This window comes from Myotis daubentonii, chromosome 10 (genome assembly GCF_963259705.1).
Source record: "Myotis daubentonii chromosome 10, mMyoDau2.1, whole genome shotgun sequence".
In the NCBI taxonomy this organism is placed as follows: domain Eukaryota; kingdom Metazoa; phylum Chordata; class Mammalia; order Chiroptera; family Vespertilionidae; genus Myotis; species Myotis daubentonii.
In genome coordinates this window covers 13,786,623-13,812,137 of record NC_081849.1, presented here as the reverse complement: position 1 = coordinate 13,812,137, position 25,515 = coordinate 13,786,623, and the positions used below count along the sequence as shown (strand labels likewise).

The 25,515-nt window shown below is 38.6% G+C and overlaps 1 protein-coding gene across 8 annotated transcripts in view; it reads right to left on the bottom strand.

Annotated features, from left to right (window-relative positions):
- CFTR (CF transmembrane conductance regulator) overlaps window positions 1–22,659 on the bottom strand; it is a 197,365-nt gene extending 174,706 nt beyond the window's left edge. For 6 of the 8 annotated variants that reach the window (XM_059711630.1, XM_059711634.1, XM_059711632.1 and 3 more), the window contains exon 1: window positions 22,410–22,659. In XM_059711630.1, coding sequence (XP_059567613.1) covers window positions 22,410–22,462 — 53 coding nt within the window. In that variant the 5' untranslated portion in view covers window positions 22,463–22,659. Of the gene's footprint in view, window positions 1–21,989; window positions 22,042–22,409 lie in introns of all 8 variants that reach the window. The other 2 variants (XM_059711635.1, XM_059711636.1) reach the window with 1 other exon arrangement.
- Window positions 22,660–25,515: the final 2,856 nt, after the last annotated feature.

Below are 25,515 nucleotides of genomic sequence, written 5' to 3'. Positions count from 1 at the left end.
GATTGTCAGCCCTCATCACTATTACTGTTACTGCAGACAATCGCACACTAGAGAACAGAGCAGTTTGAAGCATGGCCAGTGGTAGCTGAGAGGGAGAGAAGGAAAACAAGTTGGGCCTCTTCTCTCTCAGACAGGAACAAAACATACTTCACATGAGTGATACAAGGATATCTCCCACATAATATATTGATTTAACTTTGCTGGTATTTGTTTTATAATTACCCCACTTATTTGGTATTCCCTTCCTTTTTCCAGAACTTGGAATCCCTTATTGAAGCTCTTTGTACACCTGGTTTATTCTACCACCACCACTAGAACCCAAAGTAAACACTCTCTTATGGGCTTCTCTATTCTTTGGCAATAAAATAACCACATCCTTTCTGAGCCATGGTTTTCATTCTGGAATTAATTCCACATGTGGAATCAAAGCTACCTGATTTTTTTTTTTTTCCCCAGTGGAGAGAGTTTCTGGCAATGTGAAGATGACACTGCTCTGATGGGGACAGAAATTTTCTGAGAAGCTCTCGGCTTGGAGTCAGGGACCTGTTTGGTATGAGCCACCATAGGCAAAGCACATGCTAGACTCTCATGACCTTCAACATCCAAATGACTTATACTTGCCTCACTGCGTGTGCAAAAAGTCTCACTACTTATTAAATCCTGACAACTGCTTTCCAGTAACGGCCTTGAGGCAACTTTTCCCCAAGTCAAAAAAGTATGAGGTATACTTTCTCCCAGCATCGGTTACTTGAAGATGTTTATGTATGTGTTTATTTTGCTGTAGAGGTGGAATGATAATGGGGGCTGGAGGTGGCCTTGGAGATGTTTTCAGATGAAGATGATTAAATAGCTCCAGGGTGACACTGGCACATGCTGCCTCAGAAAGACAAAGCTGATGATTCTGTAAACTCGGTCATGATAAAGTCAGTTTCTTGGCTTCCTCTTGGCATCACCTAACCAGATTAACAGTCAAATCCAGAGCTTTTCTCACCTCTCTCAGCCTTCTCCTCACTGGTTTGTGTGTGCTCCCTGCTCTGTTATACTGCTCCACGTAGTGTTACTCAGGGTTACTTCTCAGGGGAGTCAGAGGCTCTGCTCAGACCTCCCAGCCCAGCCAATTTCCCATCTTCTACCTCTATATGGAATTTGGTTATTGGTTACATTTTAATCATTTTTATCTTCTCCTGTTATTATTTCACTCTCTAGAAAAACAAATCACAAATTATAGCATTAAAAGTTAAATTTACATCTTTATTTCTTCCCCCTTTGGTGAGGGGAAGCGCATGTATGTAGACACATTGTATGACTCAAGATTTAAGTTTCTGATCCTGTTCCTGAAGTTGTGGAGCAACCTTAATGCTATTTTTTCCTTTTGTTGGAGCCTTGATATTACTGAGAGACACTAACAGTAAAACCCCTAAAAAGTACCAAGGAGGAGAGCAGTACCTTAACCCTCACTCATCTCCACTGTGAATCCCAGAAAAAAAAGGAGCATGACACAGGCAGGGAGGGAATGGAGATTGCTAATGGCTCAAGGTTTACCAAGGAAATAAGACAATACTGCAAGAATCTTTATATATATCTTTATTGATTTCAGAGAGGAAGGGAGAGGGAGAGAGAAATAGAAACATCAATGATGAGAGAGAATCATTGATTGGCTGCCCCCTGCACGCCCCACACTGGGCATAGAGCCTGCAACCCGGTCATGTGCCCTTGGCCAGAATCGAACCGGGACCCTTCAGTTCACAGGCCAACGCTTTATCCACTGAGCCAAACCAGCTAGGGCCGTGGCTGGCAAACTGCGGCTCACAAGCCACATGTGGCTCTTTGGCCCCTTGAGTGTGGCTCTTCCTAAGCCTTAGGAGTACCCTAATTAAGTTAATAAGAATGTACCTACCTATATAGATTAAGTTTAAAAAATCTGGCTCTCAAAAGAAATTTCAATCATTGTACTGTTGATACTTGGCTCTGTTGACTAATGAGTTTGCCTACCACTGCTAGGGCAACTGCCCTAGCTGCTAGGGGCAATCTTTACTTTTTTTCATATAAGCAACATATAGGTAAATAAAGGTCCACAAAATACCCAATTGTGTGTGCTCCCTACCCTCACCCCCCGCCGCCCCAACCAATCCAATGCAACAAAACACACATTAATGATTGAATCCTTAACTGATCCTAATAAGCAATTTACAAGTTCAAAATGGTCAGCCTTGCAAGGAGGTCCATTAAACAGAAATTATAGCCCTAGCCGGTTTGGTTCAGTGGATGGAGCATCAGCCTGCGGACTGAAGGGTCCCAGGTTCGATTCCAGCCAGGAGCACATGCCCGGGTTGTGGGCTCGATCCCCAGTGGGGGGCGTGCAGGAGGCAGCCGATCAATGATTCTCTCTCATCATTAATGTTCCTATCTCTCTCTCCCTCTCCCTTCCTCTCTGAAATCAATAAAGAAATATGTTTGGGGAAAAAACAGAAATTATAACACAAATCATAATTTCGTGAAAATCATTTTTATAGACATTTAAGAATTATTGTGACCGCAGAATGTCATGATCTCTTGCTTCCATGGGCACTTTAGGGAAATAAACTTCAAAGAAAACATTGAGCCAGATTCTCTTCCTTTTGAACTCTGCAGGAGCTCTCACTGGATGAAATGTGTGATAATGTGGTGGCTCTTAACTTTTCAAAGAATTCTCCTATTATCATGATCTGGCAGCAAAATTTTTGGTTTTGTACCAATACCAACCAGGTGCCAGGTCACATTGAAGAAAAATTAATAACTTCTTCAAGATAAAACCTGAACTCTGTTTCTAAGCAACCTCAAATGCATTAAAATAGATTCACATAAATTATGTATGTGAGTCTCTACAATCTTGGCTTAATTTTCCTCCCAGGTGCTCCATTCTCTCCTGTACTTCATCCACCTGAGCTGCGACTATGACTTGTCAGTTTACTTGTCTGTCAATCCCTCCTGTCTCCAAACACACTAGACTGTAAGTTCCCCCAGGGCAAACGCCTTACAGATTTTTTTAACTGCTTTATCCCCAGCACCTACCACAGAGCATAGCACATAATTGTCACTCCCATTATTTCTTAAATTGTTAAATTAATGTTACCACATTACACTTTGTTTGCTAGTGTATTCCCCTCATAAGACTAATTTCTTGAGGATGATATAAGTGTAACACAGATCTTTGTATCTCCATTGTCCTGTGCAGTGCATGGAACAGCATAAAAACTGAATAAATTAATTTGCTAATTAATTACTCAAGCATATATGTTTACAGCCCATGTGAGGACACTGATATGATTGTAAATGTGCTGCTCAGTCATTACGTCTGGTCAAATGTATTAAAAGCCACACACACAAAAAAGTCAAAACATTTTTCAAGTCTACGCTAAATGCAAGGCAAATGAGAGGGTGTGTATACTGCTCAGAGACCATTCTTTAATAACATTTATGTCCCTTTTCTGAGTCATAACTTAAAGCTGATAATCCTAAAGCTTCCAGTCAAGATTATTTCATTCTCAATAAAATCTTCACTAGCGAACATCCTTCCTAATGCCTGGCCTTCATTCTATTTATTCATAGTGGGGATGACCAACATTTCATAAATGGAGAGTCATTCTTCAGTCTATTCAAGAGCAAACAGTCTCTTTATTTTGACCCTCCTTGACATGTCACTTGCTGTACTGCCCATTGTCTCCATGTCATGTATGTACCATTACAGATGAGGTACACATAGCTATTAAAAGGTGTCATAAATTAGAGTAACCCCCTACATCTATTATATTTCATTGTTTCAAATGCTTCCGTATCCTATTCTGCTACTGAAGACTCTTACTATTATGGGTTCAATTGTGCCCCCCTGAAAAATATATATATGAATCCTAACTCTCAGTACCTCAGCATGTAACTTTATTTGGTAACAGGATCATTAGAGAGGTGACTACGTTAAAATGAGTACATTAGAGTGGGTCCTAACCCAATATGACTGGTGTGCTTATTAAAAAAAAAAAAAAAAAAAGGGGGGAAATTTAGACACAGAGACAGACACAGAGGGAGAATGCCATGTGAAAATAAAGGCAGAGTTCAAAATGAAGCCTTTTCAAATCAAGGACCATCAGAGTGCCAGCATCTCACCAGAAGCTGGGAAGAGGCATGGAACAAATTCTCCCTCACAGACTCCGAAGAAACCAAATATGTGGATACCTTGGTCTCGGCCTCAGACTGCTAGCCTTCAGAACTGTGAAACAATACATTTCCATTGTTTAAGTCACCCAGTTGTTCGTACTTTGTTACAGCAGCCCTGGAAAACTGACACAAAGATCCTAAGAAGTAGGAAATCCTGTATTTGGACAATGCACATAGAGCAACAAAATGAACAGAGGTGATGCTCTTTTGATGAAAACCACCAACAAAACAAAGGTTTCAGATGGGGAATTGGGCGGGGGCATAATTCAGAGAAGGCACTGGGTCCAGCTCACAGAAGAGGAGGCTTAAATTTAGAGGGAAAAAATTACATTCTTGGAGTCTGAGGTAAAGATAAAAAAGTACTAATTATAATGATCATGTTGATGACAGTGTTTACCATTTATTAAAAAAGCATCCTATGTCTGGCATTATTAGCTAACACTTAGTGTATGGAAAGTGCTTACAGAGAATGATGGTCAATTTTATATGTCAACTTAGCAGACTGGTCTCCATAATGTGGGTGGGCCTCATCCAATCAGTTGATGGCCTTCATAGAACAAAGGACTGACCTCCTCAAACAAGAGAGAATTCTCTCGTAGACTGCCTTCAGAGTCATACTGGAACATCAGCTCTCCTGAGTCTCCATCATACCAGTCTACCCTGAAAATGTGGACCTACCAGCCTACCCAATCACGTGAGCCAATTCCTTATGATAAATAGGAATATCGATAGCTAAATTGATAAATATAGATATAGATTCTAGAAATAGAGATAAAGACATAGGTATAGATATAGATGATTAGATATAGATAGACATAGACATAGACATAGACATAGACATAGACATAGACATAGACATAGACATAGACATAGACATAGACATAGACATAGACTTTTCCTGTTGGTTTTGTTGCTGTGGAGAACCCTGACAAATAACCATATTAAATACTCAATGAATGTTAGATACCATAATAATGCTGAGCTGTGTTAAGATGAGGATAACTCATTATAGTGACAAATACAACATTATCAAAAGGTTAAGTAAATTGTCTAAGATCACATTGTTATTTTTTTTAATATATTTTATTGATTTTTTACAGAGAGGAAGTTAGAGGGACAGAGAGTTAGAAATATTAATGAGAGAGAAACATCGATCAGCTGCCTCCTGCAAACCCCCCACTGGGGATGTGCCCGCAACCAAGGTACATGCCCTTGACCGGAATCGAACCTGGGACCCTTCAGTCCACAGGCCGACGCTCCATCCACCGAGCCAAACCGGTTATGGCGATCACATTGTTATTAATAAGACACAGAGTGAGGATTCCAGCCAGGTCTGTCTGATCCCAAAGTACGTATTTCTTCCACTATGTATTGCTACCCAAGAGTTGACACTGAGGACAGAGATACAGTAGAATGTGGGATTATTTTCTTAGGGTATAAAATGGATGACATGAGGAACTCCAGGGAAGATCAAGAACAATCAATATGGGGAAACTAATTCAGTGGTTTTCACACTGTGGGCTCCAGCACATAGTGTTTCCCAAAAATACCTCAAGAAGTTCACCAACTTTTTATTTGAAATGTTAATATTTTTAAGTATGTCTTACAATTTAAAAAACATGAGTTAAAAAAATCATACATTCTCAAATATGAAAATTTTAGCACAATGGATTCATCCAAACATTAGCCTGGACTGCCAGGCTAAATCATTCAGTGTCCACTATGTAGAGAACTTCCCGACGTCTCTCTGCACACATTTAAGCATATTGCAATCTGTCATTATTATTTCCACACTACATACGTGTGTCACTACAGGCACACGTGGGCCAAGCTCAGTTAATATCTCTGGTATGCCTGCTCATACAAGGTTTCATCCCAGTATAACAGAGAGTTGTATAATCCCCAGAAAATAACAAGCCATTTGTGATATTATCATGGTTTTATAGTACTTTACCATGCTTGCTTAACAATAAGGTGACATTGATTATAAGACTGATCATCAATTTAATAATAGCCTTTCCAAAAAGAAATGTTACATTAAATATACATAGTTTTTTAATGAAATTTTCAGTATTATATTCCTATTCATACAATTATCTGCCAGTTTCTACTTCAGAATCATAATTAAAGTTTTGTTCTAAGCCTTCTTCACACTGAGGTAAAAATATTCTTTTGAATCACTCTTGACTAATCACAGCTACAAGTAGCGTTACAGTGACAAGCTTCAGTCTTAACACCTTCAACTGTAGGATAGGCAGTATAATTTCAAAGCACAGTGAAGTGCTGAGCTTGGGCAACTTCTACTTGAATTACAGCACTTGGAATCCCAGACAAACTTCAGAGTAAATATTAACCACTTCTTCCAAAACTAGATCACAGAGTAATCTTTCTCAAGCAATTGTGGAGCCCTAGCTGGTTTGGCTCAGTGGATAGAGCATCAGCCTGAGGACTGAAGGGTCCCGGGTTCAATTCCGGTCAAGGGCACATGCCCAGGTTGCAGGCTTGATCCCCAGTAGGGGGTGTGCAGGAGGCAGCTGATCAATGATGATCTCTCATCATTGATGTTTCAATCTCTCTCTCCCTCTCCCTTCCTCTCTGAAATCAATAAAAATATATTTTTGAAAAAAAGAATGAAATTGTGAAGTGCATCCAATGCAAATAATTCAGTAGAGGTCACAGAACTATATGCTTTCTATGCATTGCTAAATCCCAAACTACAATTTATTCCTGAGCCTAAGCTGACAAGTTTCTTTCTTTGAAGCTCCAATTGGCTTTAATTAAGCAATTCCTGAATAGGACAACATCCCATTTAGCAACTAGAACTTACTCCCTGACAAATTTCTTTTAACGTCAATTATAAGAGGCATCTCAATTTCAGAACCATAACACTGTGAAAAATGCAAGCATGTAGGAACAAGAACACAATATACATATATGTTGTATATTCACTTTAGCCCTTATGTGGGGTCAGGAGGCTTACCATAGCTTTGTAGTTATGGAAGGGATCTGGTGTGTTTTTTTTTAAAATATATTTTACTTATTTTTTACAGAGAGGAAGGGAGAGGGACAGAGAGCCAGAAACATCGACGAAAGAGAAACATCGACCAGCTGCCTCCTACACACCTCCTACTGGGGATGTGCCCGCAACCAAGGCACATGCCCCTGACCGGAATTGAACCTGAGACCTCTCAGTCCGCAGGCCGACGCTCCATCCACTGAGCCAAACCATTTTGGCAGGGATCTTGTTTTATTGTTACTTTTATTTATATATATCACAATTCTATGGAAGATTTCACTTGGAAATTAGGATTCACTAATAAAAGTGTTTGTTTGTTTTTTAAATGTGACAAACACTGCACTAGGAAAATCCAAGAATTATATACACAAAGTGTCAAACATGAACTTGAAGAACCATCTGCCAGGTGTTCTCACTCTTCCTTCAGCCCCAAGAAAGAGAATAAGACTAAACATAGAGAAACAGATGACCCGAATGATGAACTAGGGATTGGTGATCACAGATGGACATCAAGAAGGGTGTGGCTGATAGTGAGAGGAACTCTAAACTGACTGAACCTGGAATGCAGCTGAAGGCATGAGTTAGTAAGGTAAGAAGAGTAGATGGAAAAACACAACAGAAAGCCTGGGTCTGTAGTAGGTTGGAGGAAACAATGAGGATGATGGCTACTACCTGATGGAACAAATCAGGATAAGAAATACAGTGGGGGTCAAATTTTGTGCAACTGACAATGTTTGGCTACTGGTATACTTTTGGCTGACCACATCTTTTACTCTTCAGCTAGACACTTAGAATTTTAAAGACCTCATTAACCTATAACAGGGGTGGACAACCTTTTTGTGAGTGCGTGCCAAAACCAGCAAAAATCTCTGACTCAAAATTCTTCTGCGTGCCAACCCTAATTTTTTGAGAACATGTTACGCCTACTTGATATCTCTTAAGGTGTACGTATGTGAAGAACCTTGAAGAAATAATAAAATTCATTCGAGCGACAAAAACACAGTATATGATGATGAAAAATACATTTATTTTTTAATGTATACATGTTATGTAAAATTATTTATTTATCTAAGATGCACCTACACTGAATTTATCTGAAAAATAAAAAAGTCGATATTAAGAAAAAATTGTAAATGGAAGATTATAAGAGAGGGTTTCACACCAACTTACACCATACACAAAAATAAACTCAAAATGGATAAAGGACTTAAATGTATGACGAGAAACCATAAAAATTCTAGTAGAATCCAAAGGCAACAAAATCTCAGACATATGCTGAAGCAATTTCTTCATTGATACAGCTCCTAGGGCACATGAAACTAAACAGAAAATGAACAAATGGGACTACATCAAAATAAAAAGCTTCTGCACAGCAAAAGAAACCATCAACAAAACAAAAAGAAAGCCCACTGCGTGGGAAAACATATTTGCCAATGTCATATCTGATAAGGGCCTAATCTCCGAAATTTATAGAGAACTCATACAACTTAGCAAAAGGAAGATAAACAATCCAATCAAAAAATGGACAAAGGACCTAAATAGACACCTTTCAAAAGAGGATATTCAGAAAGCCAAGAGACATATGAAAACATGCTCAAAGTCACTAATCATCCGAGAGATGCAAATCAAAACAACAATGAGGTACCATCTCACACCTGTCAGAATGGCTATCATCAACAAATCAACAAACGACAAGTGCTGGAGAGGATGTGGAGAAAAAGGAACACTTGTGCACTGCTGGTGGGAATGCAGACTGGTGCAGCACTATTGGAGACAGTATGGAGTTTCCTCAAAAAACTAAAAATGGAACTCCCATTTGACCCTGTGATCTCACTTCTAGGAATATATCCCAGGAAACCGGAAACACCAATCAGAAAGGATATATGCACCCCTATGTTCATAGCAGCATAATTCACCATAGCTAAGATCTGGAAACAGCCTAAGTGCCCATCAGTAGATGAATGGATTAGAAAACTGTGGTACATCTACACGATGGAATACTATGCTGCTATAAAAAAGAAGGAACTCTTACCATTTGCAACAGCATGGATGGAACTGGAGAGCATTATGCTAAGTGAAATAAGCCAGTCAATGAAGGAAAAATACCACATGATCTCACTCATTCATGGGTAATAAAGACCATTATAAACTTAAGAACAAAAATAGATACAGAGGCAGAACTGCCTCAAACAGATTGTCAAACTGCAGCAGGAAGGCCGGGGAGGGTAGGGGCGCAGAAGCGGGGGTAAGAGATCAACTGAAGGACTTGTATGCATGCGTATAAGCATAACCAATGGACATAAGACACTGGTGGGTAGGGGAGGCCAGGGGATTGTCAAGGGTGGGGGAAAAAGGAGACATATGTAATACCCTTTGTAATACTTTAAGCAATAAAAAAGAGAGAGAGAGAGAGAGAGAGAGGGTTTCACGTGCCAGCAAGTTACTGGTATGCCATTTTTGGCACACGTGCCAGGGGTTGCCCACCCCTGACCTATAACAATGCTTCCCCCTACCTCACCCAGAGCCAAGAAGTAGTTTGCCACAGGGACTTAAGAAAATTAATAATGGGAGGGCATGTTTCTGACACTTTTAAGGACTGAGTTTAATGCTTACTTAAATGATATTATTTATAATGCTTGTATCAAAATATAATAAATTTTGGAGAGAAAACATATTAAAATCTATGTACAAAATGAAGTAAAATTATATAATTCACCAAGTCCATTCTAGCTTTATTGATATTGTGAAGTACTGGTTAAGAATAGTGTTTTAGATTTAGATTAATCTAAGTTCACATCCTGACTTCAGGGTAATTAGCTGGATGACCTTGTATGAACACTTTAGTCTTTCTAAATCTCCTGTGCCTTATATGGGGAATAAATCTAGAATTGTTTGAAAAATTCACTGAGATAATATGTATAAACCCTGGCACATGGAAAGTGCTTGGTAACTGTTAAAAGATAGTGGGAGGCAAGACTGCTGACTTCAGGCACTATTTAAGAAGAAATTTTGAATTTTGTGGCAACTGAACTATATCTATGTTTCTATTGTTAATTTACTGAAAAGTAGTGAAATTTCAAAATTCTCTTCCATGAACCCAGAGATTTAAAGAAGAATGTTAGGAGAAAAAAGTTTAATAGAGATGGAAGAAGATGAAATCACCTCCATATCCTACATTTTGTGATTATTTGGTAGAATCCTGTTTTAGTTTTTCAAATCTGTAGTTTTCCAATCTTTAATTAAGATTGAGAAGTAGTATTTGGACAACTTAAACCATTTTCTTAAGACTGACCTAGTGGTTCTCAGGTTTTAATAAGGTGAAATAAATTATCTGAAATGCAAAAAACAAAAATAAAATAAATAATAAGATGTGTTTGCTCTCTTCCAGAGATTCTGATTTAGTAGGCATACAGCGGGTCTAGGAATCTGCATATTTAATGTGATATATAATTATTACTAAATGAAGGTATTAATTTAATAATTAAGATGCATATACTTGAATATATTTTTAGAGCAGGTGATTGGCAGACTACAATTTGAAGTGCACATCTCTAAAGCTTAGAATATTGCTAACTATGAAGAGCTCCTAATTTTAAAAGCATAAACATTTATCTAAAAAATGTATCCTATTTCTAGCTGATTTCCCTTTCAACAGAATAAGCTTTGATCAAATTTTCATTAACAGCAGATTTGGTGAATCATTTTTAAAAATAAGTTATTTGTGTCTACTCATGCCAAAATCTGACTCTACTCTGCATTAACGGTGACTGGAGTGACAGAGTGTGACCCAGGAAACACAAGAATTGTTCTGGCAGCAGCAGAAACCACTGAATCAGCAAAAACTTGTATGAATTCAAAAAGGCTGCCACAATCTAAGGACTGTGTTCAAGAACTGAATCCAATTTTTAGTACTAAATGTAATGATCTTATTGTATTTACATTTCATAGGACATATTTTCCTTTTAAAAAAATACATTAAATAATTTTTGCTATCAAGGAATTGTATTTTTGAGTTTAGAAAAGCTTATTTTAGCCCTAACCGGTTTGGCTCAGTGGATAGAGCTTCGGTCTGGGGACTCAAGGGTCCCAGGTTCGATTCCGGTCAAGGGCATGTACCTTGGTTGCGGGCACATACCCAGTGGGGAGTGTGCAGGAGGCAGCTGATCGATGTTTCTCCCATCGATGTTTCTGGCTCTCTGTCCCTCTCCCTTCCTCTCTGTAAAAAACAAATAAGATACTTTAAAAAAAGAAAGAAAAGTTTATTTTATTATGTGAGGTGACTTATTCACTCGGTGTTATAAACTGAGGGGAAGCAAAGTGTGTCACCCCAAAATATGCCTCTTTGGGACATTGATTAATTAAAGCTGGTTAATTTACAGAAACAAGACTCAGGAGAACCCTCTGACCTTCCCCTTACTGCCTAAAGGAACTAGAGGACCTGATCCAGGAAGGAAGCTGCTATCATAGATAACTATGGTTTAATATAAACCTGTGTATGATAGGGAGATTCCTAGCAAGGCCCACTGGATCAAAGTTCCCTGTGTCCCACTTTTAAAGATGATCGAGCAAAAAAAAAAAAAAAAAAAAAAAAAAGATGACCCAGCAAACATTTGTTTACCAAAACGTTTGCTTTCCCATCTCCATGTGAATTGCCTTCCTGAGTTTTTAAGTCCCAGACCACAACTGTCTCCTTTCCCTTTGTTAATGATGACATACCTATAAGCTTCCATTGCCTGATGTGTCCTAGGGCCTGACATTCCTACAGAACTCCCATATGTACATAAATATTAAATTTGGTCATTTTCTCCTGTTAATCTGTCATGTTAATTTGATTAGTCCAACCAGAAGAATTTCTAATAGTGGAAGGAAAATTATGTTTCTACCCCCACAAAATCAATAAAAATTGTGGACTCCTTTATTAAGTAGAGTAAGAGGAAAAAAATTATATAGATTTTAGAGCACATTTGCACTCTGAGAAAAATTGCATCATTAAAAATATTAACGTGAAATTTACAATAAAGAAAAATAATTAGAATGCATAATAATCTTTTTTTAATCCTCACCCAAAAACATGCTTAGAGAGAGGAAGGGAAAGAAAGAAAAATTGATGGGTTGCAGCTCATGCGCCCTGAGTGAGTCGAACCAGCAACCTTTAGGTGTACAGGATGACGCTCCAGCCAACTCAGCCACACAGCCAGGGCTATAATAAGTTTTGATATATGTGCTAAGTCTTCAAACTACTATAATATATCAGAAACTCAATATTTATGGTAAGTAAATGCATGCATAAATAAATAAATAACAATCACATTTGTGTTTCAATGTTATTACTTTTACATAATGAGCTTATTTTATAGTGATTGTCTTTCTAGCTAATGAAATTTTATTGCATAAAAACTTAGCTCTACTGTTCCTGGGATAGCTACCTCTTTGGTTTGATTTCACCAGTTTCATAAACTCTTAATACAATGAATAAAATGTTGGATTTCATTGTAGTTAGATAGTGTAGTCTCTGAATTAACTAAATTATGTAAATACCTAGTGTCTAACTGTAATAATGATCTGGTCCAAGTACGCTCCATAATCAAATTAATCCATCAGGGATTTATTTGCTTTGTGCGCGTTCATTCACAAGGCATATATACAAGCTACACATTGATGTTTAAGGATAAAAGAGAGTATTAGTGTGAGGAAGTTCTAGGTAAAAGTGAGTATAAAAGAGGTTAATGTGAATTTTTGGAAGCCAAACCTATCTTTGAGTTGAAAGTAGTTGTTCTTTTGGTAATAAGAATTTGGTCAGCCTACTTATTACTTTATTTTTTAAAATGTCAAGGGCGGGGGGAAAAAAAGGACACACATGTAATACCCTTTGTAATACTTTAAGCAATAAAACAAAAAAAAAATGTATTCAGGGGCCCAAGACTAAAATAAATTTAAAAAATTTTAAACACTAAATTATGACATACATTTAGGAAAAAAATTTGGAAACAATCATTTTAATAATCTGGCTTAAAATTAAACTTACCAGGCAACCTGAATATTCACATGAGACTTGAAAAGAAAAATATTTCAGGGACAAAAGCCTACTATGGTAAATTTAGCTGTCATTGGTCTTTTGAACTATCTTAAGCTGGAATTTTCCTAGAAAGTTCTGTGAACCATATAAGAAAATAGAAAGAGCAGCTTTTCCTATTTCATGTTATACTTTAGAACACATGATAAGCCAACTAACATTTTAATTCTAAATTAGGCATTTTATCTTCAGATTCCAAATTAAAAGCTTTTTAAATTCCAAATTTATAAGTAAATTTTTTCATTTCCCTCAAATATCAAATTTTAGAAGCATAGATATAAGCTGAATTAGTCAAGTTTTATCTCATTCAACAAGTATATTTTAAGGGCCTACTATGCACCAGACACTAGATACCAAAAGATGGATAAGATAGAGCCTGTGCCTTGAAGGATAGATGCATTAAAATATTCACATGCAAAAAATAAGTAAAGGATAAATGGTGATAGAAGAGAAGGCCATGTGAAGACAAAGACAAAGGCAGAGATGGGAGTGATGTGGCCACAAGCCCAGGGATGCCGGAGTCAACAGGACCTGGAAGAGTCAGGAAGTGTCCTTCCCTAGATCTTCAGAAGGCACACAGGCCTGCCTTCATTTCAGACTTTTGGTCTCCAGAACTGTGAGAGAATAAATGTCTGTTGTTTTAAGCAAAAAAAAAAAAAAAAAAAAAAAAAAAGAATAAATGATCAATAGATTTCGTATAAGTCAAAAACTATTGGAAAAGTTATCTAATAGCTGTTAAGCTACTACAGTATTTTCCTCTTCTGAAAAATTTATATTGAATGTAGCAGTGTTTCATTTCCTTTATGAATTAGTTACTGAGTACAATAACATTAATTATATATGAGCCTTGAAAAGTTTTTCTAAATTTTTATTTTAAACTAAATAATTTTGCTAAGTTTAAAGCTTTTTGCAATACAATACAAAAGGAATACTTTGTGACATGTGAAAATTAGATGAAATTCCTATTTCAGTACCAATAAAGAAAGTTTTATTGGAACAAAGCCATGCCCATTTGTTTGCACATTGTTTATGGCTGCTTTCCCACTCTGTCGGAGACCATGTTGCCCGTAATATTGGAAATATTCACTTTCGAGCCCTTTATAAAAGTTTGCCAATCCCTGATCTAAAGTATAGGAAAGGATTTTGGTTGAAACAGTGAAGCTTTGTTGTGTTGCTTCATTTTCCAGGGTTCATAGAGGTGTTTAAAATAAACAAAATGTGCCAAAAAAGAGCTTCCTAGATAGTTTCTCCGGTTGGTGCCTCTAGAACTGGGGTAGCTCATCCCAGCCAGCAGAGGCTGCATTTTCTTGTTGCTCACATAACTGGCCCTTGAATCACCTCTAAACCCAGCTGTTGGCACCTCTAAGATTCTGCCTACCAAGCTTAATTTTCAAATACTGATCCTCCTGGTACCAGATGAAATTCTTGGATCCCTTTTTGAAGGTAAGAACTTCACTAGGCACTTGGGGGTAGGTGTGAAGTTGGGTAAAAGGTGGGTGCACCTCTGTAGGCAGTGCTAAGAAAGAAAGCTCTGCACAGACTCAACGTTTTAAAATGAAACAAGGATACATAATCTTTTCAAGCGTAATAAGAATCTTTTTTCAACACAAAAATAACTCACTGCAGAAAAACAAAACCTGAAGCTCCAGCAAGTTTTCAAACCTACTACTTGAATGTCTATGATCATAGAAATCAGTTTAAAATGTTTAAGTTATAGTGGTGGTTGGGGGGATTGGGGTGGGGGGACGGGCTACACATATCAGTTGGTCAGTTGGAGGGTCCTGAGTAGAATTTCTAAGTAGAATCTAACCGGTTCTGTCCATAAAATACAGTAGCTTGTTCCACAACACGCTCCCAGGGGACTCTGTACCACGGCTCAGGCAAGCAAGTGGGCACTTTAACTTCTTCCCTGGAGGCCACTCTGGACTTGACTGAATGGTGTGAGGGAAGCCTTCTGTTGCCTCAGACATTGTGACACCCCTCACCTAAGACCAAGCTCTAGGTCACTTTAATATATTTTCAAATGGTCATGTTCCCTGCCTTTGAGCCATGGACATCATTTCCTTTTTTATTTTAAAGAGAAAAAGATTTTAAATATATTTTATTGATTTTTTTTTTTTTTTTTACAGAGAGGAAGGGAGAGGGATAGAGAGTTAGAAACATAGATGAGAGAGAAACATCGATCAGCTGCCTCCTGCACACTCCCTACTGGGGATGTGCCCGAAACCAAGGTACATGCCCTTGACCGGAATCGAACCTGGGACCCTTCATTCCACAGGCTGATGCTCTATCCACTGAGCCAAATCAGTTAGGGCAGAGGGTCTGCATAGGCCCCACCCCTTCCCAAAATCTTCTCTAACTGAATCTCCTCACTCACCAAGCTTCACTACCAGACACACCCAAGCCAGCAAATCTGTACACTGTCTTTGATTCTTCCCTCTCCTTTGTCTGCCTTACCTAAGTAATAACCAAATCTGTTAATTTTACCTCCTCTCTCTCTCTCTCTTTACTCCCACCGATGCTCTTTCAGTTCACTTCTTTTGCAAAGCTGCCACAGCTCTGCACTTGCCATGTCACTCCCCTGCTTGAAATCCATGCCTTTTCACTTCCAATATGATAAAGCCCAGAGCTCACAAACCCCTATGATCTGGCCATTGCTCGAGTTTCAGACCAAATTACCCCCAAATCTCGCTCACGCATCTTATGCTCCAGTCATGGGGAACTTCCCTGAAACCTTCAAAGGTGCCAGGTTCACTCTTACTGCCAGTCCTATACTCAGGTTGCTGCTTCTGTATTTAAATTTGTCCTAACCATCCCCACCCTTTGTCTGGATAGTCTTCTTTCCGTGTCAACACAAGAGTCACTCCTCCAGCAAGCCTTACTTAACCAGCCTCAGCCTGGATGAGATGGCCCTTGGGGTGTTTCCATAAGCCTTGAGACTCTGGGGTTCAGAGAATGTTTTTCACGCAGGCAGCACCAGTTTTTTCTGGAGCACCTCAACCTTCTTAATGCCTCACATGGAATACAAAAGGCGGTGAATAAATGAATTAGGGCATCCTCCACGCTGCCCTAAATCATGGCCTAGAAGGAAGTGCTGCTCTGACTCAGCTCCTGGAAACAACCTCTGGGAGAAATCCCTTCTTGTAGCAGAGTAAAGCCCAGTTTCAGGGCTGAGAATCCTAACAATAAGGACTTAGCAGAAATCGTCAAACCATAATTTTAGCCCATGAGTAAGGAATTAGCAGGCAGGCTTTCCCACTGACGCTAAGGCCTAGCCATAAAGGAACCCAAGGAAAATCTGATGGAATAAAATCTGTCCAGGCTCCTCTCACTTAGATACCTCTGTATCGGAAGGATGCTGCAAGACCCTTGAAAGCCATCAATCTGCAATATCCATCAGCCTCTGGGGTTGTCATCATTACAAAGAAATGTGCATCAAACTTTCTATGCAGGAGCCTCGAAATGGTCTGAATGCTTTAGTAAACAAGTCATAGAAGGCCCTGACATCCGGGGCTTTATAATTTGAAACAGTCATTGATGCTAAAAGACAGTAATAAGCACAGAGAACAGCTAACTTGCCAAGCCTTGAGACCTGGATACAGATCTTCCAGAGCTCTGTAAGAATGCATTCACTCTGCATCAACCAAGCTAATTGAATTTTTACAGATTTTTTGCTAAAAGAAGCCTAAGCTCTTTGCTGACAGGAAGCTCCACAGTAAAGCCACTTTGTATGCTAATCTCATGCTTACTACTTTAAGGTAAATTCTTAAGAGCTGATGACAAGCATCTGAAAGAGGAATGTTTTGCTCTGTGATAATGCACCTAATGTATTTAAAGGCAAGCTTCAGGCAGGATCCCCAAACAACCAGATCTCTCTCATAATCTGTTTTCCCCTTTTGATCTCCTGGCATTGCCGGGATTTGTGCCAGGGAAGTGACCTACACAGATGCGTCAGGAATCAGTGGAATCAAAATTACCAAAATTGCTGCTGAGTCAGAGGTGTTTTTAAATTTTGACAAACAACAGATAGCTGCATGCTAAATGGTTAACACCCTTCCGTGGTGGTTTTGCAATCCCATACTTACAGTGTAGCTCTATCACAGGGAAATTACAGGTTCGGGTGAAATGCCACTAACAATAATAATAAATTTTAGAGTGGTGCATTTAAGAACTTTTTAAACAAGTTTCAACATTTATGCATTGAACATTACCACACTAGTCTTATTTCCTCCCTTAAAACATAAATGAAAAACCATCGTTTCCCTAGTGTTGTCCCTGAGGAATACTTTGATTGTCACATCAAACATAAATTATTGATGAAGCAGTTAAGAAAAAGATATTCCACGTCTCTCTTTAGCAAAGTATGAATTTTAAAGCTATGTACCATATGCTATTTGTTTTAACTATATAGAAATACTCCTAGAGAGTCAAGTAATAAATTGAACTAGCAGATAAAAGCTATTGGAAGACACTTCAAAACCAAGGAGGAATTTTTTAAACTAGCAAAATTAACTAAAAGAATATTAATTATATATACATATATTTAATATTTTAAAATGTGCAATAACAACATTAGTCACATAATTCAAAGGAAGTACTTCTAGAACTCTGAGTTAAAATCAAAATTGACACATATCCGAAATTGAAAAATCTGAACTGTATCATAACAAATCTAGACCAGCAAAAGGCAGGTGGATGCAAAGAAATATTAAGGGGCTGGTACAGGAAGCAACATTTGTCAGTGTTCAGGCAACACTGTCCAGGATAGAGGGACCCCTGACCCCAAAGTGGTCTCCTATTCCTACAGGAGACAAAGCCAAGCAAGTACATGAAAACCCAGGACTGTCTCATGGCATTTTCTCATTGACTGACTAAATGGACTCATGATGTTCAGGCACCCTTGACAGCTGTACATCTCACTGTGAATTGAGCATCTCATATTGGCCTTTTGTTTTATGCAACTATTTCTTTTAATTTGGATACTCTAAACTTTGTCTGAAAGACAAACCTTTGCATTGACTGGGATACGAGTAGATCTTTGATTGGTCAACTGGTCTCCCTTGGCAAGATGTCTATGAATACCCCCAACAAACTTCAAAATATCTATGAGTGCCATAATTTTAGATTTCTGCATGCCTTGCAAACATGTAAATAAAATGTAAATATAAAATCGTGATTTTTTTTTTTTTACAAAATGCCATAATTTATATAACCAAATTAGTGTGGTCCTCTTCAAATTTGTCATCTTTATGAGTATTTCATTATATACTTACTAGAGGCCCAGTGCACAAATTCGTGCACGGGTAGGGTCCCTTAGCCTGGCCGGCAATTGAGGCCTACTGGGGACTGGCTGGCTGGGGGGTGGGACCCCAGGAGGTTGGCTGGCTGGCCCCCCTGATCAGGGCTTACTGAGGGGGGGGCGGCCAGCAGGGGGAAGGGACCATGAGAAGCTGGCCAGCGTGGTGAGGGGCCAAGGGAGGTTGGCTGTGGGAGCGCACTGACCACCAGAAGGCAGCTCCTGTGTTGAGCTGGAGGTCAGTGCGCATCATAGCAACTGGTCGACTGGTGGTTCCAGTCATTCGATGGTTCGGTGGTAACAGTCGCTTACGCTTTTATATAGAGAGATTGTAATTATGCTTCTATTGCTCAAAGCACTTAAGTTTCTCTTCATTAGGAAATGTCTTTAAAGTCTGCAATAATATTAATATTAAATGTCAACTGTAATTGAAAAATAAAATTTAAAAATAAAATAAAATTTGTAATGTGGTTTTTGAATGACAACACCTAAACTTAAGTAGCACTTGGCTGTTAACAAAGCAAATTATGATGAAAAATCTTTATACTTTCAGAGTGCATTTAATTTTGAGATAGGGTCAAAAGTCATTTTAGAAGCAAGTCCAAGTGACCAGTCTTGGGTAATCTGACTTTTAAGGAAAAGAAATTTGCATACTGTTTTTAAAGGTAATGCCATAACAAAAATTTAAAAACACTTTGATCAAGGGCAGAATGTTTAGAATAAAAGTTTGGTTTCTATCGGTAGCTATTTTGACCCACCACACCCATTCTGGTGTATAAATTCTAGCATATTTGTTTTAAAATCTCTCATTGCTTTGTGTCTAATAATTACAAAAGTATCTTAAGTTTTCTTAATATTAACCTGAGACAATATGCATTTCTTTACTGAATTCTATCTTAGATCCTAACATTTACTCTTTGGTCTTACTTGAGACTTATCTGTGGAGTTTATTGGAATCCCTTATATCCAATCATGTAAGAGATCGGTTGCATTGTATACTTGGATTTTGTGAGGCTCTAACAATTCCTCAGGTATACTGCTAACATTTATAAGCCGGTATGGACACCATGACCAAAATTCAAGCTGTATCATCTGACACATGGTCTGATACACAATCTCTCAACTGAACAGGATATGAGAAATTCAGGGCATGAGGGGAAAGACAGAGAATAAACATCTTAAAAGATATCAGAAAATGTAGTTTTGGAAAATTGTTCAAAATTGCTCTGTTGGTACACATTTGCAAATCAATTCCATTGGTATACGAATCTATGCCAACATATAATTTCTAGTTTAAAAACATCTTCATCCTTTATAAAAGCTTTAAGTTAATATACTTGTTTTCCATGATATTCATAAGCTATTTTAATTTTTGCATGAAATTTTCTTTTAGATTGTTTATAAGCATATTTATATACACACATATATGTACATATATTAGCATTATGATACTTGCGATGTCCCTCAAATTTGTACTTGATATGAAACCCATGCAAAATTAAGTACTTAATTTTTCCCCAAACTTTATTAGCTTTTCCAACAACAAACCGTAAACAATGAAAGATATTTAATATAACCTCTAACCCAGACCATAAGAGCTTTACACTTTTATGACACTGAAACTGAAGGGACCATATTCAGACAGTTAAATTCTAAGTCGTTTAACAACATACGATATAAACACATGACTTTTTCCTTATATGTCTGATAGGCCATGTCAGAGGAGATTTTACCTAATTTAAACTCTCATCCAGGCCCATTCATTGCATATACAGCCTGATAGTCACAAAATTAAATTCAACAAAGATGAATTGAATATATTATATAAATAAGGTAAACAATATTGTAGAGAATATAAAAATATGGTAATTGATGATGATATAATAATGCTAACATTTGTGGGCTAACCACTTTACATGCACTTTTTCAATGGACTAACCCCTATTATGTAGGACCTACTAGTCTCCAAGTTTTAAAGATCAATTCACACAAACACAGAGATGTTAAGTGACTTGCCTCAGGTCACACAGCTACTCAGTGGAAGATCCAAGATTTGAATCAAAACAATCTGAATCAAAGCCTAATGCTCTTGACCACTAAACACACTGTCTAATCAATGCAGAAGTTTTTGACCCTTTCAGAAGTATAACCCAGAAAGAAATTTATAATCACAGGCACTTAGGTGATAGTTTCTATAAATAGCAGGAACTTAACTTTTTAAAAATACACCTATTCTTATAACAACTTATTATGAAATAGTTTTGAAACAGGAATGAGTATGCTCTTAACAAACTTAGTAGTCATTATAATACTTTTTTTTTTTTTTTTTTTTTTTTTTTTTAACAAACCAACCTGAGAGCCCTTTTAAACTATACTAACATTTATAAGCTGATGTGTTGGAGGGAAAAAACTTTGGAAAATCAACAATAATCTCATTTAAATCAACAATGAGCTAATTTAAAATCCTTTAAGTGCTTAGAAGTAGCCATGAGGTATTTGTTCTTCTGAAAACTTTATTTTTAGACTGATTGGCATGTAGGTTCCTCAAAGTGCTCTACAAAAAAAGTCTACAATGTATGCCAATGAGCATTCTGATTTTATAAGCAGTAGGAACATAGATCAACAGATAATCCAGTTTTTTATAGCCGGTGTAGCAAAAGGTGCTGAAAGCACATCAACACACAATGAGTCAAGTCCTTCTCTCCCATTCACAGGGAGGAGCTTCTTTGGCCAATGCTCTCTCCTTAGCACTGAGTTCCAGGCTTATTGCACATGCAGAGAATAAAACATAGATGTGAAAGCTGAGTCCCTTCCTCCCACAGGTACATATGGGTATATTTACATTTGGCTTTTCTGATACCTCAGTATGCTGATTCATTGGATAATTATGACTTAAGTAATATCCCATGAGAGAGTTGTACCTACTCATTCATTCATACAAGTATAACAGGAAAAGAAGACACAGTGTCCAAAGACATTTCAAATATGAAATGCTACATCTAAATTACACTTTGCCTAAGACTTGGAATTTAGACAATATTTTTAAAAATCTCATTAGATGAAGCACGCACATTTTTATGGATCATCGCATACAAAGTAGTATAAGTACAACTTATTAAATATCATTTGGATATAACTGCAGTATCTATTCCCATGGCTTCATATTTCCATGATAATTCTGACCCTTTTAAAATGTATAGCTTGTGGAATTGGCTTTTTTAAAAAAAGGGGGGGGGTGAGGAGGGACTTGTTTTCATTCTGTAAAGAAAGAATAATAGAATTGTGGGAAATATTGTTTAGACTTACTCAGTATTATAAAAATAAAAACTTAATTTAAGAACATAGTACCCACGTCACCCATCTCCCCTAAAAAAGTTCAAAATTCAGTCAACAAGTGTTTTCTGAGTACCTACCGCACGCGGGAATAGCTCTAGTAGCATGTGAGCCAATAAAGCATCTAAGTTCCTAAGGCAGGAAGGGGAGAAAACACAAAGGACTAAACTTAAGCACCTTCACTAACAAGTTTATAATTCATAAACGTATTAGAAAAGCCCAAGAAAACAATTGCACAATAGCACGTTTGGGTCTTGAGAGCACGACTTTCAGCTGCTAGTTAAAACTTCAATGTTAAACTAAGGCTGTCCATCCAAACAATTGGCTTCAGTTTATTCTTTTATCACTTCTGAATGTATTCGATTTTATTCCACAAATGATTGCGCATCTTTAAAAAAAAAAAAAAAAGCGATTCCTCTTTCCCCAAAACCAGCCCAGACACTGGCCCTCCTCTGTCGTGGGCACGTGTGTTTCCAAAGCTCGGCTGGACACCCTCTCACCTGAAAAAAAGTTTGGAGATGGCGCTGGCCTTTTCCAGAGGCGACCTCTGCATGGTCTCTGGGGACGCCGAGGTCCTTGCCAGGGCAGCTGGGCTCCAGCTCCTAATGCACAACGCCCCACGCTTCGGGTTGCCTGCCTCTCGCCCCTTTTTCTCAGACCTGCTGTGATGTCATTTGCTTCCAACTCCCCCCACCCCTCACCCCACAAGCCTCCTCTTTCCTCGCGCTCCTTTCCCCGCCTCTACAGCCCAGGTTAAAAGCCAGGCGCTGCCTGGTCCGGCCCTACTTTTGCTCGAGCGACTTTTCCCTCCCCCTCCGCACCCCGCACCCCCCACCCCCAGACCGCACCCCGACCGCTCCTTCCTCCTCGCCTCCTTCCCTCGCTCTCTGCCCCGCGCCTCTCTCTCTCCGGATTCCAACTCCCAACCTGACTCCCTTGCGCGCACTCCTTCCAGTCCGCGTCCTTACCGCGCAGCGCCCGCCCAGCCTGCAGGTGAGGACAGTCGGGGCGCTCTCCAGGTCCCGCCACCCACGCGCTCCGAGATGGAGGAGCCCCGGCCCGAGCAGAACCAGCCCTCCCCCTCCCCCGCCTCCCACCCCTCCGGACCCTCCTCGGCTCTGGCTTCCGCGGGACCTCGGCGTGCGGCCGCCAACTTCCCCGCGCATTCATTCCCTTTGCTCCCGTTTTCTGAGATCCCAGCCCGGCTCGTTACCTTCGCAAGGTTCATCTTGAAGGGGGAACAGAAATGTGTCTCTGCCGTATTAAAATGCAGCCCCAGAGAGCCGGAAGGTCCCCGCAGTGCCTGATGTGTTCCCCTTGGCGCTTCCTCTGAGTGTCAGGAAGGAGGAAGCTTTGTCAGTTTCAGGCTTAGGTGCGTGAGTTCCATGTGTATCTTGGACCCCTAGGTGACTGGTTATTAAGGGACAGGAAGGGAGACATCCTACACGAGGTAAGAGGAGTTGTCCCTTTGTCCATTACTCGCCCAGGATCTGTTCATTGTCCTACGTTTTCCAGACCGGGTTGCATTTTTTTTTAATGTTTATTTTTTTATTCTAGAGGGAGAGAGAGAGAAACGTTGATTTGTTTCCCACTTATTTATGCCTTCATTGGTTGTTTCTTGTATGTGCCATGACTGGGGATCAACCCGCAATCTTGGCATATGTGTCGATGCTCTAACCATCTGAGTTACCCATCAAGGTCCCCACTTGTGTTCTTATGAAAAGCTTTTGTGTGTATTAACCACTACATGACATGTGGACAGTCTGCAAACTAACCCGCCCTCCTATAGATTTCCTAGTCTCCGTCAGCAAAACATCTTGACTAATATGCTGAAAGGAATGCAAACAGCCTTTGAAGCAAAGGTAGCCTATTAACTCTGACCTGACTCAGAAAGGCCGTCTTCAACTCTGCAAGGGCATCTAAGCTTTCTTTCCCAGATGTGGGCGCCTCGCTTCCCCAGTCTTGCTGCTTAGATTGTGTGCCCCTCTGTGGTTTTCAGAGCCAAGCCTTTAATTCCTGAATCCTACTGTGTAAAAGAGCACATTGATTTTAAACTGAAAAACTCAAATGAAAGTAAAAAGTTTGGTCTGATTACTTTATTGCCTCTACATCTAAGGCAAGAGTGTTTGCTTGTGAATTACCTTTTTGTTGATTTGTGGTCACCCTAATACAGTATAACTATGCATTTCATAATAATAGAAAGACAAGCCCATGTATATAAATGGAATGCATTCAGCAGGTTTTTATAGCTCCAATTTGCATTTCAATGTCACCCTTTTTTATTTTAAATGGGTTTTTATAAATTTTTAAGTCTTGTAATCCTAAATATTAATAGAAGAGAAAATAAGATCAAAGAGATGAACCAAACTGCAGAAAGTCAGATACCAGGAAAGAACTTAAGTATTTCTAGAATCTAGATCATGATCCTTCCTTAAAATCTTGCATGTTTTCCTCTCCAGTCTGACATATAAATTGGCGCCCCGTCTTCATTATTGACTTTTCCCAGGTTTGTGATTGAACTTTACCACCCCAGTATATTGTTTGCTTTATAACTGCTAGTGTAACCCATCAAATATAATTCATTTTGAAATAAATTGGTAATCAGTTCCTCTTTGTTACCACAAAGCAATAAAGGGATTAAGCATTAATTCCAAATATAAGATCATAGAAGCTGACCAAATGATAATGGTTCCAAGAGATCCCCCAATATTTGTCAATCACCTCCTTCCTCTGGAAAGAATAAAAGAAATAGTGTGTATTTTTTTGAGTCCTACTATTTGCTAATTATCATCTCATGTAGGCCTTACAATAACTATGTGAAGAGGTATTATTCTCCCCAATTTCCAGTTGAAGAAATAGACAAGAAAAGTTAACTAAATGCTTATAATGGTAGAGCTAAGATTCAAATTCAGGTCTAATTCCAAACCATCACTTCTATCAATGTGCAGTATTGCTTCTAATCAAACCATCCCTTGTGTACTTATAGGCTATTATTTACATGCTAACTCAGTCTTTCTCCTCACATTAGTTTAATGAAATCATATCTGATAGATCTGTTCTAGAATGAGACAAGACAATAGAAACTTATAAACTAAGTAGCTACTGGATTTTTTTTAATAAATAACATTTAACTATAATATTCCATTTTCAATGCGTGTATACACATGCACATAGGAAACCTTAGATTTATATCATAAAAGATTACATATCAAGTTTGTTCTTAGCATCATAAGACTTAGCCATTATTCAGAATGTTAACATTTTGAGTAGACATAAACAAATTAACTGAGACATGATATTCAAGATTTGTATCTAGGTACATACCACATGCAAGAATTAGACTTATGCAAAATGTTCAAATATGGCTGAAGGGCATGGCTGAAATCCTAAATGTAGCTTAGAGATGTCAGGAACATGAAAGAGATCAATGGGCCAGATGAGAGTAGAAGGTGGTAGTAAGAAACAGTGAGGCTCTTCTCTCCAAGCTGCTCATAATATTTTATTATAATATTACTAGGGGCCCGGTGCACGAAATTCGTGCACTGGGTGCGGTGGCGGGGGGGAGTGTCCCTCAGCCCAGCCTGCCCCCTCTCACATACTGGGAGC